The sequence below is a fragment of the Lutra lutra genome, chromosome 2, assembly GCF_902655055.1.
Source record: "Lutra lutra chromosome 2, mLutLut1.2, whole genome shotgun sequence".
In the NCBI taxonomy this organism is placed as follows: domain Eukaryota; kingdom Metazoa; phylum Chordata; class Mammalia; order Carnivora; family Mustelidae; genus Lutra; species Lutra lutra.
In genome coordinates, this window is record NC_062279.1 from 210,591,954 (window position 1) to 210,612,078 (window position 20,125).

General features: G+C 41.7%; 1 protein-coding gene across 3 annotated transcripts in view; it reads left to right on the forward strand.

The window, feature by feature from the left end:
- GPAT3 (glycerol-3-phosphate acyltransferase 3) overlaps nt 1-19,217 on the forward strand; it is a 67,633-nt gene extending 48,416 nt beyond the window's left edge. For all 3 annotated transcript variants that reach the window (XM_047719747.1, XM_047719748.1, XM_047719749.1), the window contains exons 7-13: nt 1,857-1,950; nt 5,484-5,599; nt 6,786-6,841; nt 8,060-8,145; nt 9,764-9,892; nt 10,820-10,899; nt 17,957-19,217. In XM_047719747.1, coding sequence (XP_047575703.1) covers nt 1,857-1,950; nt 5,484-5,599; nt 6,786-6,841; nt 8,060-8,145; nt 9,764-9,892; nt 10,820-10,899; nt 17,957-18,053 — 658 coding nt within the window. In that variant the 3' untranslated portion in view covers nt 18,054-19,217. The remainder of the gene's footprint in view (nt 1-1,856; nt 1,951-5,483; nt 5,600-6,785; nt 6,842-8,059; nt 8,146-9,763; nt 9,893-10,819; nt 10,900-17,956) is intronic.
- The last annotated feature ends 908 nt before the right edge of the window (nt 19,218-20,125 follow it).

A 20,125-nucleotide genomic window follows, 5' to 3' on the forward strand; every position in this document is an offset into this window, starting at 1 on the left:
CCGAAGGCAGAAGCTTAACCCACTGAGCCACCCAGGCGCCCCCATGAAACACTTTTAAAAAAAGCCATCCATTTGCTGAAGGAACCACATAATAATGTAATGACCCTTGATAATTGGGCATTTCTGGGGTGCAGGCCAGGCTCGTGCTTCTCCTCGGTCGTCCGCCTGGGCAGGCACTGCTGTCCTGTCGTGTAGGTGAACAGGGGAAGCTCCGGGACTGGCTGGCTGAGGTCACATGACTAGTTTGTGGTAGAGTCAGGTTGTGAGCTGGGTCTTTTGGTTAAAAAGTGAGGCCGTAGACAGGCCTGCAGTGTGGGGGGAAGGAGGGCGGACCGTTAGCCCTTGAGGCCTGCTTCCTAGCCTCAGTCCCGCCATCCCGATGTTCCATAACTGAGCCTGAAGCCAGATTACCGCAGTCTGCTTCCCTCACCCACAACAGTAGAGGACAATGGTACCTGACTGAAGTTATTAGCCGACGGAAGTAACTTTGATTGCTTTTGAATTACTTTTCTGTTAACTCACTTGTATTCTTTTTACCTTTAACTTCGTTGTTTTAAAAGTTCTAGAAAAGCCTCTCTTTTTTTGTTGACTGGATCTTTCTGCCTCATTTGTGGAAGGGAGACATTATCTTCTTTGGCCTTACCATGTGTTACCAACATAAAAGGCCCCTTAAGTTTCTAAAATTACATGATTTGGTCTTTGAGCTGTGAGTTTTGGGGATGAGGAGTAGAAGAAAATGCTTTGGTAGAACTGTGGTTAAAAGAGATACTATCTAGGGGCGCCTGGGTGGCTCAGTGGGTTAAGCCGCTGCCTTCGGCTCAGGTCATGATCTCAGGGTCCTGGGATCGAGTCCCGCATCGGGCTCTCTGCTCATCGGAGAACCTGCTTCCTCCTCTCTCTCTCTCTCTCTGCCTGCCTCTCTGCCTACTTGTGATCTCTCTCTGTGAAATAAATAAATAAAATCTTTAAAAAAAAAAAAGATACTATCTATAGAAAAGGTGTTTTAATTACATAGAGAGTTCACAACTTATTATGTATAGAATTTCTTCTAATTTTAAGGAAAGCATGCTAAAGTTGTTACGCATTTGGTTCTCTTTCTTTTCTGTATTGGGCCAATGAAGACTGCTTTGCTTCATTAGTGTCGAATACTGGTTGAACTCTAGGACAGAGGTCGGCAACTGAACTACGGGCCTAGAGGCCAAATGCAGCCTGCCATCTGTTTTTTTGTGAATAAAGTTTTATTGGAACATAGCCATGCTCATTCATTTATATATTGTCTGTGACTGCCTTTGTGTCAAAACAGCAGAGTCAGGTAGTTTTGACAGGGATTGGCTGGTTTGCAAAACCTCAGATACTTGTTATCTGGCCCTCAATAGGAGAAGTTTGCCAACCTCTGTTTAAGGGGATGGGAGGGAGGAAACTACAGTAAGTCAACTCTGTAGGTCACTGTGGGGCTACGAAAGGTGATTCTTACGAAGACTGCAGTCGTAGGGAAGTACTTGAGTACTTGTAAAAGTACTTGAAACTTGTATATCACAATATTAAATTTATGGAATCTTTATAACTCAGTCGAAGATTTTTAAATCATCCTTTTTCATTATAAAAGGAAAATGGACAATTACAAAAAAATGTAAATAAATGTAAAGGGCAAGTCACTGGCCCCTTTTCCTGGACTCTTACCCCTCTCGCATCACACTGCCTGGAGGTAACCTTTTTAAGATGGGACCATATCCTTGGAAACTGTATTTTTTTAATGTCCTTTTTAAAGCAAAATAGGATGAATCTGTGGAAGCTGTTCTGCAAAGTAATGACAATTCTCCAGGTTTATTTTTTTTTACCGTTGTTTGTAATTACAGGCAGTACAGACCCCAGAAGGGGGGCATTTGTGTTGCCAACCACACTTCCCCAATAGATGTCTTGATCTTGACCACGGATGGATGCTATGCCATGGTAAGAGCAGCTCAGTGACCGTTCAAGTAATTGCATCTTTTGTGGGTTGTTCAGACTTTTAATTTATTTTGGCACACGTTAGAGACTTTTATATAGAAAGTGACTGGGTTATTCTGCCGTAGCTGTGTAAGTTGTGGAGTACATGAAACGAACACTACGTGTGCAAGAAAAGAAGGAAAGGAGCCATTAAGCCATTATATCTAAGGTAGTAGAAAGTCTGGGGCTCCTGGCTGGCTCATCAGTGGAGCATGCGACTCTCGATCCTGGGGTTGTGAGCTTGAGCCCTACGTTAGGTGTGGAGATGACTTAAAAGTTAAAAAAAATCTTTAAAAAATAAAAAATAAATTTACAAAAAGGTAGTAAAAATTTTGACTTCCTGAAATGTAGACATACTTGAGTTTGAGAGGACTTTGCAAGGTTGATTCTCTTTTCTCTAAGATCCCTGCAATGTTTAATAAATAACACTTGGAGACGTTAAAGTCTTCCTCCTTAGAGCTGTGCAAATCCCTTACCAGCCAATTTGTTGTGTCTTCCTTCAGGGAGTCATATACAACTGAAAAAAAAATCAGACTTTTTAGTGAAGATCAAGCAAGAGAGACAAATATATATACTATGTTGCCTTTCTTAGTCACTGAGGGGATTTGAAAGCCTTTGTAAAAGCTCTTAATTTATTGCCAGAATGTTAATTCGTCTAAAATAATAAGTTCAGATAGATATTTCTTGGGCAACCACATTTTATCCATTATTTTGTCTAAGTTGTGGAGCCCATTCTGAATCCAAGGAAGCTCTACTTCTAGGAAAAGGCTTATGGGAATTGGTAGTTCTTAACCTTTTTTGGGTTAGGAATCAGTTAATAGTATGTTAGTATGTACCCTTTCTTAAGAAGAACAGTGACATTCACATGTGTCATACAAGCACAATTTTATTTAAAAGCCCACTCACGGACCGTCCTGTTAACAGTCCTTGGTAGGATCCTTACATACACCCGGCACCATTCTGGGTGCATATAGTAATTCCCTTCATTTATGTGGACAAGCACTCTCACATACATTGTGTGTGACCTCCCCGTAATCCAGCGAGATTCAGGGTGATATTTTGTTACAGATGAGAAAGCAGAGGTTTAGGCATTTTAACCAACTTGCCAAATTACAATTTTCTGTTTCTGGGACCATATTCATTCTGTGTCCTGGTCAACAAAAAGTTGAATACAACTCCAGGGTGACTGAGCCCTCAGAATTCTGTTGGAATTTTCTATGCTTTTTGATTATGTGTGACTGCAGTTATACTAGCCAGAGTTTAGAAAAAAATAGCCCCTGCTAACTTTCCAGTGGGTGGAGTGAGAGACAAGGAAAGCCAGTTCAGGTTTAAATCCAAGGCTGGAGAGGGCAGACGTGGGAGGAGCCTGTACTGCTGACCTCCAGAGGTCACACGGGTCTCTTTTGGCTAAGCATAAACTATATATCTGAACAATATTCAAGATCTCTTCTCGGTGGCTTTTTAGAGTCTTTTTCCTCCTAAACAAAGACTTCTACTTTTTAAAAAAAAATTAGAAGTATTTGCTAAGTCATAGAGAAGTTGTAATAATAAACATTCACATGCCTTTATTCACGTTTCCCTGTCGGATTTTGCTCTGTTGGCTCCATCTGCATTCTCATGTGCTGGCTTTCTCTCTCTCTACATAAAAATGTGTGTAAAGTATGTCTATTTTTAATGATATTAAGTATTTATTTCTAACATTAATATAATTTCGGAAATTTGGGTCTGTATCAGTTCATGTAATCCACAGGGTTCTTTCTTGCTTTCCCCCAGTCCATATCTATATCTCCCTTTACTCATAGTGAATACCCTGGTTCCCAGCAGTACTGACATATTTGCCTATTTTCTTGATCCTCTGATACATCTAAAATTGTTTCAGAATTGCTTCTCTTATTTTACTCCAAAACCAAATGTTGTAAAAAAAAAAAAAAAAAACAACAACAGGGTATTTAGCAGTTCTCCTTGAAGAAAGTTGGGGGGTCTATGGTCAAATACCATCTCTATACATTTCTTAGATTTTTCCCCCCTTCCTTCAGTGTTGCTCTTTTATTCATTTGAAATACAGTCGGGTTCATTTGTTTTGGTTTGCTTTGGGTTTGCTAGTCCCGTCCTTGCTGATTTACTGTTGGAGAGCTTCCAAATGTCAAAACTAAACAATAAGGGTCTCTCATAACAGTGTCCTTTCCGCCCACCTCCATTCTGCCTGTTCCCTCCTACTCTTGTAGATTTCCAACTTCACTGCTTTGGACTTCTTCTCTTTTTGTAGAAATAAATATATGTATATATTTCCCTTTCTGTTTCACACAAAGGGCAGTATACTATATTTGCTCTTTGGCATTTGCGTCTTTCACTTAGTGGTATTGCCAGAGTGGTGAGCTTAGCATGGTGGATAGAGATGTTCAGTTGCTGCGCTGTATACCTGAAACTAGGGTAATGTTGTGTGCCAACTATACACAAATAAAAAAAAATTAAACCCCAACCAAAGAAAACCCCAGCCCAGTATCTCTGGGAAATCACTCCTGATCAGTCGTAGAGATCAACCCCGGTCCTTTCCCAGCACATGGCACTCTGTTCTGTGTGTGTAGCATTGTTCATTCATCTGATTTCTTAGGTTTGGCATTTAGATGGTTCCCAATATCTTGAAATTACAAATACTGTTACAGTTAAAACCTTGTGCGTATGTATTTTCATTTTTCGGAGGTATATCTTCAGGGTAAATTCCCAGAAGTGGAATTACTGAGTTGAAGGATAAATGTTTATGTAGTTTTGATAGGTATTGCCAAATTTCCTTCTGTGGGTGTTAGAATCTCCCCCATCCCAAGCAAGGAATAAGTGCCATTTTCTCCCTCCCTTCATCCCTCCCTTTCTTCTTTCTTTCCTTCTTTCCTTCCCTTCTCTTCCCTTCCCTTCCCTTCCCTTCCCTTCCCTTCCATTCTTTTGTGGGAGAGATAGGGTGCCAGCAGGGCAGGGTGGGGGGTTGCTGGGCAGAGGCAGAGGGAGAGATAACCTTAAGCCAGCTCCATACCCAGCTCGATCTCAGGACCCTGAGATCAAGACCTGAGTCAGAACCAAGAGTCCTGCAGAGCCCCCCGGGTGCGGGGTGCTGATTTCCACAGCCTGGGCTCAGAGTGCATTGTAGTGTTAAACTTTTGAGTACTTTTCAGTGTAATGAGTGAGAAGTGGTATTTCAGGGTAGTTTTAATTTGCCTTTCTATTATCTTAACTAAGTTGGAAGACTTCTACTTTTTCAAGCTAGGGTATTTTAAGCTTCAAATTCAAAGGTGCTACTAAAGAAGACTTTGTGCTTATGTTTGGCCATTCACGCCCTTTGATTAGACTAAGAACTTCAGTCAGTAGAAGAAGGCCAGTCTTTTTTCTTCATGGGGAATAGGAACTTACTGGTACTTAAAAAAACAAAACAAAACAAAAAAACAAAAAAAAACTTTCCTTGCCTAGGTGTGTCTTTACATGTTTCTTTTTGTCTCATGGTATTTTAGGTCGGTCAGGTCCATGGTGGATTGATGGGAATTATTCAGAGAGCTATGGTCAAGGCTTGTCCACATGTCTGGTTTGAACGCTCAGAAATGAAGGATCGACACTTGGTCACTAAGAGGTAAAGCAGTGACAAAGGATACTCAGTATCCTTTGGGGTAGCATAAAATCTGATAAATCTTGGCCTTCCTGCCAAAGAGGGCAGAGCAGTACTAAGGATTAAACCTAAAATATGTGGAGTTTTATTTGTGGTTAGCTTTTTCTGCTGAATCACCTGTCCTAGCTACTTTCTTAAAAATTTTAAGCCTGTAGTCATAGCAGGAAGTATGAGATTAGAAGGCCCATGCGTTTGTGTTGCTATGGCTTGGGTATAGCCCAGTCACTGAGTTTTCAGAATTAAAAATTACTACCTTGAAAGTTAAATAATTCGTACCTGTTTTGCTGAGTAAAGAGTTGGCTGATTTCTTGCCAGAAGTCCCTTCTCACTTAAGTCCATCTAGAGACAGATAGAGCTAAAGCTCTTTATGAAACAGAAGGAGGCTTGAGGATTTGGAATAGAGATGAGCTACCAGAAGCTTTTATTGGGAAACAGCTTTTTGTCTGAGGCCTTTAACTGAAGGTCCTGTGGTTTATTGCTTCTAGAAACATGAAGGCGTGCCCTACTTTTCAGAGTAAAATGAAAAGTCCTTGTTGAAATCTGTTTAAGGTCAGTGAAACTATTCCCCACTTGGAGAGTATTTAGCATTGAGTGGGACACTGGCGGCTCTAAGTCTCTCTCTGAGCCTTCCAGCGCCTGGAGAGCAGTTGGAAATCCAGGGCTGGCCCACGGAAGGCAGGACTCAAGGCGGAAGCCCCTTCTCAGCTTTATGGTGTCCGTGTCAGAGGAGAGCTGAGCCTACTGATTTAAGGAGTTTCTGTGTACTTAATGGCCATGAGGCCGACTGGTCCAGCAATCGGTATTCCCATTTTCAGATGACAAACATATAAGTACATGGAAAAGGACACAACCCTCCTGACATGGGGGCCCCGGAGCCCATGTCAGTGATGACCTCAAATCCTTTGTTAGGAGTCGGCAGAAGGCACTGAAGTTGGCTAGCTGTGACACGGGAGCAACTGAAATAGTACAGATGACCTTTGGCTTTTTTGAAAAGGGCCAGTTTGAGTTGATTTCCTTTAATTATGTCTTATTTTTCCCTCCTTCTTGCTGTACAATTATATTTGTGCTGGTAGAATGTGGGGAAGACCAACGAGGACTGAACCTCTACCTTTATGAAGGTGGCATTTTGACCTGTTGTTTTTCTTCACAGACTGAAAGAACACATTGCTGATAAGAAAAAACTACCCATATTAATCTTTCCTGAAGGTAAGGAAGGGTGGCTGCCGACCAAGCCTTAGTTGACAACAACTGGCATGAAAAGCGTGAGAGGACTTGGGTTGTTCTGGATTGGCATTCTTGGTCCAGATCTCTGCCGTCCCCTAGGAATGAGCTGCCCTTCTCTGGGCTGGTAATCCCTTGCTTCCTTTTGACATTCGATGGAAGTCATGGTGTTTTGTTCTTGTTTTTGTTTTTGGAAGTCATGGTGCCTTTTTGATCTTAAAACTCATTTCTGTGTAATGAACTTGGACAGGTATTGTTCATAATTTTTCAAAAGTCCTTATTTTTATTTTTTATTTGTAAAAGATTTTATTTATTTATTTGAGAGAGAGAGATAGTGAGAGCACAAGTGGGAGGAGAGGGAAGAACAGACTTCTGGCTGGGCAGGCAGCCTGTTGTGTGGCTTGATTCCAGAACCCTGGGATCATGACCTGAGCCTAACGCAGACGCTTAACTGACTGAGCCACCCAGGGGCCCCTCAAAGATCCTTATTATTATTATTATTTTTTAAGATTTTATTTATTTATTTGACAGAGAGATCACAAGTAGGCAGAGAGTCAGGCAGAGAGAGAGGGGGAAGTAGGCTCTCCGCTCAGCAGGGATGCTGAGGCGGATGTGGGGCTCGATCCCAGGACCCTGAGACCATGACCTGAGCCGAAGGCAGCGGCTTAATCCACTGAGCCACCCAGGCGCCCCTCAAAGATCCTTATTTTAAAGTATTGAGATCGTCACCTATTATGCTGAAGTTCTATCTCTAGAGCATTTAATAACAAAGTAAAATTTTGTTACGAAAACTTGTGTAGAGTTGTTGAATTACTTCCTTAAGCAGGGATTGATCTGTTTCACTAAATGATAGTACACTATGATTTTGCTATGATTTGAATATTTTAGATTATTTTATATCAAAATAATTCCTTTTTAAAATTTGAGGGATGCCTGGGTGGCTCAGTCAGTTAAGTGTCTGCCTTTGGCTCGGGTCATGAACCCAGGTTCTGGGATTGAGCCCCACATCGGGCTCCCTGCTCAGTGGGGAGCCTGCTTCTCCCTCTGCCTCCGCCCCTGCTTGTGTTCTCTCGTTCTCACTGACTCTCTCTCAGATAAAACAAAACAAAACAAAACAAAATAAAATAAAACAAAATAAAATAAAATTTGTTTAAAAAACCCACCTTTAAAAATATTCACCACCTCCTTTCCACTGCTCTGCAGGGACTTGCATCAACAACACTTCAGTCATGATGTTTAAAAAGGGAAGCTTTGAAATTGGAGGAACCATACATCCAGTTGCAATTAAGGTAAAACAGATGCCCCTTCCTGGCCCCCCCAAAAGGGCAGTGACTCCGTAACTTTATTTTGGTATAATTTCAACCTTAAAATCTGAAAGAATAACAAGCACTTGTATACTGTTCTCCCTGCCCGAGCTTTACTGAAATACATTGACACGTAACATCGTGTAAATTCATAGTATACCATATGTTGGCTTGATACACTTACGAACTGCAAAGTGCTTGCCGCCACCAGAGTTTTAGCGAACACCTCCGTCAGATCACATAATTACTATTTCTTTGTTACGGCGAGAACATTTAAGAGCTGTTCTCTTAGCAACGTTCAAGTGTATAATCAAGTGTTTCTAACTATAGTCACCATGCTGTGCATTAGGTCCCCAGAACTCATTTACCTTAGAACGGAAAGTTTGTGCCCTTCAACCAGCATCTCCCCGGCTCCTCCACCTCGTCCGCTCTCCTCCTGGGCCCCGGGGAACCACCGTCCTAGTCTCTGTTTCTGTCAGCTTAGCTCTTTCAGACTCTGCATATAAATGATACTACAGAGAACTTACCTTTCTCTGAGTTACATGATTAGCATGGTGCTTTCAAGGTCCATCTATTGTCACGAATGTCAGCATTTCCTTCTTTCTCGAGGCTCAGTAGCATTCCATTGTGTATACACTACGTCTCCCTTCCCGGTTCATCTGTTGGCAGACACGTAGGCTGTTTCCAGATCTTGGTTCTTATGAATACTATGCTGCAATGACGTGGGGGTATAGATATCTCTTCAAGATCTTGTTTTCATTTCCACTGGCTATATACCCCAAAGCAGGATTGCTGGATCATGTGGTAGTTCCATTTTTGATTTTTTGAGGACTCACACTGTTTTCTCTAGTGACTGTACTGATTTACATCCCCCCCACCGTTCCCTTTTCTCTATATCTATCTTTTCTTTTTTCAAATCTGTTTTACATAATTGCATTCTGCGTTAGATGTAATTTGAAGAAAATGATTTATAATTTTCTGCTAAGCCAGAATGTTTAGAAACCACAACTTTAAACTTTCTCAGTTTGTAAACCGAGTCTCAGAGACGTCATATAATCTGCCTCCAAGTCACACAGTTGGTCGGCGGAAAAATTGTGATGTCATTATATTAGCTATTTAGCCAACAGCGAATTCTAAAGACCTCTTGTGTATAAGGTCTTCCTCAAGGCCTTTGTGTACTCGTTACTCAGATTCACCAACTGTTTACATTTTGCCCTCTTTGCTGGATATTTCTCTATCTATGGATATGTGTACAGACAGGTCCCAGGGGATAGGGTGCCTGGCTTCATATTGAGTAATGAAGACACAGTGAGTAATAAGCAAAACAGTTATGGTGCCTACTTTTGCCCACCTTCAGTTAAGTGGGGAGACAGATCTTTCGGACTCGGGGGGATAACCCTCTTGCAGCACTCTGGGGTTCGGGTCAGAGGAGTTAGCTGGCCTGGTTTACTACTTCAATCCCTTCTGTCAAACAAAGTAGCTTCTCTTTCTCTGGGGGTCTGATAGAGATGTTTGGCTTGTCATCTTGGAACCACTGATACAGATAAGAGAGGCCACCACTTCGTTCATAACTGGGATGTATTTTCTTTTCTTTTTTTCTCAGTATAATCCTCAGTTTGGGGATGCATTTTGGAACAGTAGTAAGTACAACATGGTGAGCTACCTGCTTCGGATGATGACCAGCTGGGCCATCGTCTGTGACGTGTGGTACATGCCCCCCATGACCAGAGAGGTATCTATCTATAGGTAGCAACTGGTCTTTGGTGCTTTATCCAGTCAGATCATGGCGAGAAAACTTACGTAAAATCCTGGGTGCCTCCCTTACCCCATTAGCTAGAGATGGACTTCCTTTCTGCTTTCTCAGCAAATGGGTCATTTAAAGAAAAAAAAATGTATTCAGGTTTCTTCAAATCAGGCTATTTTGTATTCAGAGACTCTTTTCCATAATTGTTTTTATAGTTGCTGTTGGTTTAGTGAACCTACAGATATTACGGAATATTGTATGTTAGAGAAGACTAATAAAGGGTATAATAAATATATGTATGTGAGAGATACAAATTAAACAATACAGTACTTCATTTTCTTGATAGAACAAATGATATTTGCTATGATTGAGAACAGTGCTGAGCTAAAATGTGAATCTTACTTTTTAAAAAAGAGACAGAAAGAGCGCAAGGACATGCACATGTCGGGGAGAGGGGAAGAGGGAGAGAGATTCTCTTAAGCAGGTGTCATGCCCAGTGTGAAGCCTGATGTGGGACTTGATCACACCACCCTGAGATCATGACCTAAGCTGAAAGCAAGAGTCAGACGCTGAACCGACTGAGACACCAGGTGCCCCTGAATCTTACATTTTAAAACAAATCTGAAGACTATGATATGTTTATTCAAGAATTATTTGAGGCGCGCCTGGATGGCTCAGTGGTTTAAGCCGCTGCCTTCAGCTCAGGTCATGATCTCAGGGTCCTGGGATCGAGCCCTGCATCGGGCTCTCTGCTCAGCAGGGAGCCTGCTTCCCTCTCTTTATCTCTCTCTGCCTGCCTCTCTGTCTACTTGTGATCTCTCTCTGTCAAATAAACAAATAAAATCTTAAAAAAAAAAAAAAGAATTATTTGAAAACTCTATTCCCACCATGTGCTGGTAACTGTCTTTTCCCCAGGAAGGAGAAGACGCCGTCCAGTTTGCTAACAGGGTTAAGTCCGCCATTGCTGTGCAAGGAGGGTTGACTGAGCTTCCCTGGTAAGACATTTTCAGAAGTATTATCATTTTCTTTTTATTAAAAAATCACTTTCAATAATGTCATTGATTGTACTGGTTAGCCAGAGGTTTAGCTGAAAGTGACAGTGGTTTACGTAAAAGGGCGATGGCTTGGAGAAGGTAGAGGTTTGCCCCTCTTGCTTAAACAAGGGCAGTGCAGGCTGGTGTAACAGGTCCTTCCGTGTTCTCCGACCCTCCGTGTGCCTCCGCCACAGGGGCCCGGACGCCTGCTCCAGTGCTACTCCACGTGGAGAAAATGGCTTGCAGGAAGGAATGACAGTAGGGGCCAAGCCGTCTCTTTAAGAGCCCGGGATGGGTGCTGGGCATGTCACTTCCACCTCTTGGCTCGACCTCAAGTTATGTGATAAGAAGGCTGGTGAATGCCATCTTTGTTCCGGAAGGCCCTATGTCTAGCTAAAACAGTGGGTTATTTTGCTGAAGAAGAAAGTGAGAATGGATTTGGGGGTGGGGAATGGGCCCTGGGAGCAAGGGGCCCTGTATGAGCTTGTTCATACTTAATGCTCGCTGTGACTCTGTTGAAGAAAACTTAAAGACTTGAAAGGAAATAAGTGAAATATTTTAGTTATGGGAACTTTGGATTTAATTTTTTGTTTGAGGAAAGCTGTGTGTAGGTGAGTGTATTAGTCAGCTTGGGCTGCCGTAACAAACTACCACAGCCCCAGCAGCTTAAACAACAGAAATGTATTTTCTCATAGTTCTGAAGGCTAGTAGCCTGAGATCAGGGTGTCAGCAAGGTCGCTTTCTGGTCAGGACTCTCTCTCCCTTTTGGCTGGCAAATGGCCACCTTCTTGCCTTTGTGTGAATTTGGGGAGAGGCGGGAGAGAAGACAGCAGGCTCACAGGTGTCTCTTCTTATAGGGGCACTAGTCCTACCTTGAAGATTAGTGACTGCTCTTAAGGCCTCCTCTGAACCCAATTACTTCCCAAGGGTTCCATCTCCAAATACCATCATACTGGGGGTTAGGTCTTCACTATGTGAATTTGGGGAAGTGCATATACTTTTAGTCTGTATTAGTGAGGGGTAACTCTACCTACATTATAATGGGAGATGAATCATACTTTCAGATCCTGTAAGTTTATTAAGTCCCCCTGTTTATCTTTTTTTGGTGTTTTTTTTTTTTTTTTTTTTTTTTTTTTTTCTTCTTTAAGATTTATATATTTATTTTAGACACAGAGAGAGAGAGCATGTAAGCAAGGGGGAGAGACAGAGGGAGAAGAAGAGAATCCCACGCAGAGCCCCCACAAGGGGGCTTGATCCCATGATCCTGAAATCATGACCTGAGAGGAGATGTAGAGTCAGACAATTAAGCCACTGAGCCCCCAGGCACCCCCAAAGTATATTTTAAAATAGGATTCCCTTATTTGTAATAGGGAAATTGAAGCAACCTTAGATTTCATTCAAGTCTTCTGCTTTGAAGATGTAAGTCTTCTGCTTTGAAGATGTAAGTCTTCGTCTCCAACAGGAGCCCCAAAACAGCCCTATATTACTGTGTCTGTCACTGTTATTTCCTAGTGAAATTCTTGAGGCTTATGAATGCTGTCCCCTAGAGGAGGCTCCTTTCTTGCCCCCAAAGTTACTTCAGCTGGAGAATTACTCTTATGTTATGATTTTTAACTAATTTTTTTTGAGGAATAATTTATATACAGTGTAGTGCATAGATATTAATCCTATAGCCTGGGAAAATTTTACATATAAATATGCTTGTAGAACGACCTCTCCAGTCAAGCTAAAGGACTTGTCAGTTGATTCTTGAATTAAGCTCTTGATTTGGAGGAAAGTGAGTGCCCTCTAGGTCTAGGGGAAAAACAGTAGATCCTGTTCTGTAAGCTCTCTCCTTTCCCAGCCAAGGTTTCTTGTAGCTTCTGACTTCTTCAGGCGGTGAGTAAATTGTAGTACCTCAGGAGCAGGAGCAATATTGCTGCTTCAGCTCCTACTCTGAAGAAGTGGACTAGGTTTCTAGTGTTTGCTTTTCTTTTTCTTCTTCTCCTTTTTTTCTTTTTTTTTTCTCTATTTTTTGCCTCTATTTTTTTCTCAAGTATATCTAATTTAATTATTTTAACTACATTTCCACGATGATTAATGAAGATGAGCATCCTTTCTTATGTTCTGGTCCATTTGGAATTAGTTTTTCATGAAGTGTCTGTTCAAATACTTATTATTATACAGAGATTTTCACTTTTCCTACTGAGTTGAAGGAGTTTTCTCTAACTTCTGGATACAAGCCCTTCTCAAAGACTTGCATTGCAAATATCTTTATTTTTTGTTTTGTAATTAGCAGCTGTGGCCCTGTCAACTAGTTGACCAGTTATCCCTAACTAGATGTTGCTCTTTCACTTTCTCCCTCAAAACATAAATCTCCAAATCAGCCCTACCAATCCAAATTTCACCACAAAATGCTGACATTAAAATTAATATCTGAGAACAATCCCTCCAGAATTTTCACTTTAATATGAAGAAAGTAAATTCATTTCAAAACATTGATGTTTTATGATTTTGCAATATTTTTTTAACATTTCACAATTTTTTTCTGAATACAGTAACCAAAAGTCTGTATACAATTCCCAAAGGGCCGTGATGGTCACTTAGCCATTTTTAAATGAGAGACAGAGCACAGTTAACCAGCCTTTGTATCCAAGGAAGCACTCAGATAGGGAAAAACACGCCCAAATTCTATAGTGAGACCTATTTCAAACTGTCCTAAAGATATATGGCACACGGAAAGAAAGCATTCTAGGGAGTTAAGATCCAAGTCTTCCTTCTCATTTTTCTTCCATAATGAGTGATATGAATGTAGAAGAATCATGAAAACACTCTGGAATTTACTTCACTTTCTTCATATTAAAAATAAAAATTCTAGAAAAACTATTCTAACCCTAACCCTAACCCTAACCCCCAGATCAAGAGTCATATGCTCTTTGGACTGAGCCAACCAGGCACCCTCCACCTCATGTTTTGAAAGAAACGACCCAGTAACTGGACTGTGGTCCTTTGGCCTGAATGCAACACAATTTGAATAAAAAGATTATTGGAATTGTATTTTAGAAAATCTTAAGGGCTGTTTAGTTAACAACCATCGCTATAAAGGGAATATGTAGATCCAGGAATAGAAGGAGAGGGAAGTCAGCAGCCTAACTTAACACCCTGTGTAACCAAGACCAATTTCAAAGAGCCCTTAAGTCCAAGGAAAAGCTTTTGAGTGGGGGTAGGAATGGGAACTTTTGTGGGGATGGGAATCTTCCCTTTCCAATCTGAATCTTCAGACTTCCATCTCCTGTAATGCTCCTCCTCCAAGGGCACCATCTGCTGTGCAAATGTCAGAAAGAACACTATGCTTTGTCCATGGATATCAAACACGTGTTTTCTAAACTGATTCCTACCACTTGTGCTCATAAAAAAATATCGATTCTCATGTGTATCAATAAAAGTGCCTATGACATAGTAAAACCAGTTGTCCCTGACTAGATGTTGTTCTTTCATTTTCTCCTTTGGAACATAAACCTTTGAAGCAGCTTTATCAATCTAGATTTTATCATAGAATTATGACATTAAAATTAATATCTGAGAATAGTTTTTCTAGAATTTTTATTTTTTTTGGTGTTTTCAAAACACTTCACATGAAGAGTTCACTGGAGGCACTTAGAGTCACGTTCTCGGAGCAGGATTTGGCTGAGTCAGGCTGTCAGCCTGTTCAACCACGAACTCCTGAACCTGCAGAGGGACCCAGGACTGCTCAGAAATTAAACTTCTGGAATAAGAACTAATAAGGACTAGCTGGATTCTTTTTTTTTTTTAAGATTTTATTTATTTATTTGTCAGAAAGAGAGAAAGATTTCGAACACAAGCAGGGGAAGGGGCAGAGGGGGAAGCAGGCTTCCCGCTGAGCAGGGAGCCCAGTGTGGGGCTCGATCCCAGGATGCTGGATCATGACCTGAGTCGAAGGCAGATGCTTCACTGACTGAGCCACCCAGGCGTCCTGCTAGCTGGATTCTTATACTTCTTTATGCAAGGCTGGGGGATGTCTCCAGAATATTTTATCCATTCATATACCTTTTTTTTTTTTTTAAGATTTTGTTTATTAATTTGTCAGAGAGAGAACTCACACAAGCAGTGGGAGAGGAAAGCAGAGGCAGAGGGAGAAGCAGGCTCCCCGCTGAGCAAGGAGCACGATGTGGGACTGGACCCCAGGACCCTGGGATCATGACCCCAGCCGAAGGCAGACACTTAACTGACTGAGCCACCCAGGTGCCCTCCATTCATGCATCTTGAGTACAACCCATTTCACCCAGGAAACTTGCTTCTGGCATCCATGATGCTAATTAGGAAGCCACTAATTTCTGTAGTGAAAACCATTTTCTAAAATTCCTTGTGTGAATTAACAAGGTTTAGGAAGTTGATAGGAAACAAAGACAGCTGCACCTTAGAGCGGCAGCTGTGCAGGGTGGTCTCTAATTCCATGCCTGGTGGACCCCCCGGGGTGGGAGTTCTTGATTAACGGCCACCTGGCTGGCCCTGAGGTCAGGATGAGGGTCAAGAGAGGTTGGAACTAACATTTGTATCACACTACCTAAGCCGAAATACGGGAAACTAAATTACGGATACCACAGCATCCTGAAATGACAGGCTTACACAGGTCCTAGCTTATAAATGCCCTCGTGAGCCAAGTTCACTCTGCATCTGGCTTCCTCTTTCCTGCTCATTGTTTTCATTTCTTTACTCTGCTTTTTCTCACCTGACTTCTCAGCCCTGCTTCTGCCCTGAAGCCATATGAAAATCTTGGAGCTTTGGAACAGTAGCCTCAGACACCAAAGAGAGGAAGAAATCCTTGAAAGATAATAGCCTAGCCAAGTCAGCCACAGGACAGATCTCATTCAGACTGGCTTAAACAAAATCTGTCAGAAAGCATCCTTAGGGGGTGCCTGGGTGGCTCAGTGGGTTAAGCATTTGCCTTCGGTTCAGGTTATGATCTCAGGGTCTTGGGATGAGCCCCATGTCAGGCTTCCTGCTCAGCGGGGAGTCTGTTTCTCCCTTTCCCTCTGCCCACCACCCCTCATCCCCACTTGTGCGCTCTCTCCCTCAAATAAATAAGTATAATCCTTAAAAAAAAAAATCCTAAAAAAAATGACCCTCAGAATTTTTCAATTCCCTTTTATTGGGCCGTATGCAATTTTGTTATAGATGATTACTTTTAATTACCTAGCTTCTTCTTTAAAAAAAAAAAAACAAAAAAGACTCACTGACTTTTTAGGTGTATGTGTCATTCACACACTGGGTATGAATTTTTTTTCTAGATTAAATGGGAACTCGACTGTATCATCTTAAACAGCCTTATATATATGGCTGCTGGTCTCCTTAGGAACTCAAATCTGCTGCCATTGCAAAGGGGAATTGGGCAAAACTTTAAAGTCTCTAGAAGGGTTACGGCACAGTTGGGGTGCTCAGAGCAGTGTGTTTTCTCCGTGCTTAGGAGAGTTGCCTCAAAATAATGTCAGGATGCTTGGGGCAAATGTTGCTTTTTGGTCAGTTTTGGCCTGGACCTTAGGAAAGAAAGAATGGCCTTTCTTCTGCCTCTCCCTCTCCCACTTAGTTCTTACTATTCAGAATTCACATAAATGCAGTGAATAGTTAGAGGTAGCTCTTTTGGATAAAGGAGGCTTTGGGGGATAATTCTGGGGAGCTAACAACAATTTATAACCTTGTTTCAAGGAAATTTCCTCCAGCTGAGCCCCTGGAAGATGTGTGGAACTCAGTCTATTCCAAGTCGAGGACTTGTTGTGGGCTGTGTCCTGGATTTGAGTCTGGATTTGGTTCAGGCAGGCGTTTGTTTGTCGGTCAAGTTCTCTCTTCATGGCATTGAGTTCATGGGCTAACCTGTGATGCATTCGTCATCATCAGAGAGCGCTTGGTAAACATTCGTGCTTAGCTGGGTTAAAATTAAACAGGCACGGTATGAAGTAAGCAAATTCACTGTTCATGCGCCCCAGGAGTTCAAAATCAAAGACATTAGCTTAGGAGAGAAATTGTGCCCCCTTAAAATCCAGTCTCCTCCCAGAGCTTCCACTTTGTTGTTTCTTTGTGTTGTCCGAAGAAGGAAAGGTATGCAGAGTCCTTATAACCCAGGCAGCGCTGTTTTTACCACTCTGGACAGAGCTCAAAGGTCCACAGGCTCTGCATTAAGGAATGCTGCTTACATGTGCACTAACCACTGCTTCAGTGCAATTTGTGATTTTGTTGTTTGTTTTTATTCGGAGTCTGTTTTGGAATATGGAAGATTATAAATACTTGAAATATGTAGTGCTTTGAATGAAAATACAACTTGGTAGACATAGGATTAGATATGAATAGTGATTAACCCATCTATATTTAAGTAATTTACCCATATACGTACAGTCCCCTCACCATTACTTGTGTGTATATTTTAAGTGTTCCAGGTGATTTTCTAGTTGACGTAAGTTGATTAGATGAAAGAAAACCATACTTTGCTTTCCTTGGGGGAAAGGAGAGGTAAACAATCCTAGTTTTAATATAAAGTCCAAATATGAGTATAGCAACCCCAAATTCTAAAAAGAAAGTGAAGGGAGATATTGTTCTGTATTTTGTTTATTTCTTTAACTTATTTTTTTGAGAGAGAGAGAGGCTGGGGGTGGAGGCAGAGGGAGAGACTCAAGGAGGCTCCGTGCCTGGTGCAGAGCCCGATGCGGGGTTTGATCTCCTGACTCTGAGGTCACGATTTGAGCCAAAATCAAGAGTCGGTCACTTAACTGACTGGGTCACCCAGGCGCCCCTGACTTTTTTATTCTATATGCTAGTCAAGCATCAGAGGGATTGCTCCTTCCCCAAAGTACTACGCTGTGGTGTGTGGTAGAGCAGAGACTGAAACCTGGGTCTTTCTGCTTTCAAAGCCTGCGTTCTTTGGCCCATTGCCATTTAAGTGTCGTGGCACAACTGGGTATTAGCTGCTCATGCTTTTTAACTCACTGTTGGGTCTGTATCTTTTATTTATTTGCCTTTTTAATTCCAGGGATGGAGGGCTGAAGAGAGCAAAGGTGAAGGACACCTTCAAGGAGGAGCAGCAGAAGAATTACAGCAAGATGCTTGTGGGCAACGGGTCTCTCTGAATCGGACTCAGTGCTACCCTGGTCGTCAAGTTTGGCTTCCCAGAACCAGCCCTTAGAAATTGAATGTTTTGGGTTTTTTTGGCGAGGGAGTGGAGTATTGTTTTGTTTTACTGTTTTTGTTTATTTGCTGTTGTTAATCTTTTCTACAGGATGGATTGTCTCTACCTCTTTATGCCAGAAGCAGAACCCAACGGTGGGGGAAGGGGTGTTTTGGCTTTTGTTGTTGCTATAGCAGTAGCTTCATGAAGTGTAAGGTAGTTTACTGAGTTTAAACAGATCCTGCCTTTTGTAAAATGATGATGTCATCGTTAATCAAATGAAATACTTAATGCAGGGAAAAAGTGCTTCTCAGACACTTTTAGAACTCACTGTGTTTCTCAAAAAAAAAATCCCCCATGCTCTCTTCGTGATTAATTTTCTCACTCCTTCTCCCCTCACCTCCCCCTTCAGTCCCTTGAACAGCGGGATCACGCATCAGTTCAAGGTCTCCTCCATGGTTACCTTCTACTGCAAGGTTGAAAAGAAAAATGGGCGATGTTCTTTAGGAGAAGGGACAGATTTGTGGCCACTTGATCTAAAAGTTGAAAGCAAATGTAAATATTTTTTTTACTAGTGTGTTAGAGGTGAACTTCAATTTGGTCAGCTGTACCAAAGAAAAGTGTGTGCAGGTTACTGTGTGTGTGCATTTATAGGTAGGTGAATTTTGAATAAATCCTTTTAGCTGGCAACTGCTGATAAAGTTTTAAGTTTTCCTTGTTTGTACACTAAAGATCTATATCTAGTGCCTCTCCTATCTCCTGATTTGATGTTGTACTGAAACGTATTTTCAAACAGGAGGAGCCCTTTACAACAACAGGTCAGGTTGTCTTCAGCGGGGGTCTGAGTGAGCCAGGTGTGTGCTGCCCCTCACCCTCCACCGCTTTGAGGTTTCTTTCAGAATGTTCCCAGTTTCTTAAACAGAAAAATAAGTGGAAAAATTACCTTTTGGAAACTGAGCCTTAAATTTTTTAAAGGGGAAATAAGTGTTTCCCGACTCACACAGCATAAGCAATGTTCGATGGCAATGTAATGCCGTGTTAAACTCAGTATTGTCTCTCTTCCGGTAACCATGTACAAGATGTGAAACTGTCTTACAGTGAATATAAATAAATTCTATATTTCTAAGTGTGTGTCCATTGTTTTCCCTCTCCTCTACCCTCTTCTGGTTTGGGGTAAGTTAAATTTTTTCTTCTTATAAACAAGGATTGTTTGTTCTCCATATCAATGACATAGCTAGATTTTATTGGACTGGAACGGCTGGGAAATGAGAATGTGAGCAGCTAGTTTTGGTTTTTTTTTTTTCTTTTTTTTGTAGCCTAGTTATCTGGACTTTGACCCTGTGAACTCTGCCTTGAGCAAGCCATAGACTTCATTTAATTTGTAGGTGAACTCGGGCAACTCTCTTCTAATTGACTCTAGGTATGTCCAGCACAGCCCTATCAATCTTACTCCCATTGAACCAGATGGGTTTGATGCCAAAGGAACTTTTGTAACCAGGTTTCCCCAGTGATCAGCTACTCTTCTGTTCTTACATGCTCCCCCCATCCTTTTTTACTGTGTTCTTACCCTTTGATTCTTAACTTTGATCTTTCTTTTTCTTTTTTAAAATTTTGATTTTAAGTAATTTCTACACCCAATGGGGGCCTGAACCCATCACCCTAAGATTAGGAGTTGCATGCTTCTCTGATTGAGGCAGGTAGGTGCCTGATTCTTCTCTTTGATCTTGACTGAAAATCAGCAGATTCATTTATTTTTTTTTTTTAAAGATTTTATTTATTTATTTGACAGACAGAGATCACAAGTAGGCAGAGAAGCAGGCAGAGAGAGAGAGGAGGAAGCAGGCTCCCTGACGAGCAGAGAGCCCGATGCGGGGCTCGATCCCAGAACCCTGGGATCATGACCTGAGCCGAAGGCAGAGGCTTTAACCCACTGAGCCACCCAGGCGCCCCAAGCAGATTCATTTATGTATGTTGGGGTGACTCTTTGTCTTTTTTTTTTCCCTCAGAGAGTTCCTTTTTCCCTTTTACTTTTCA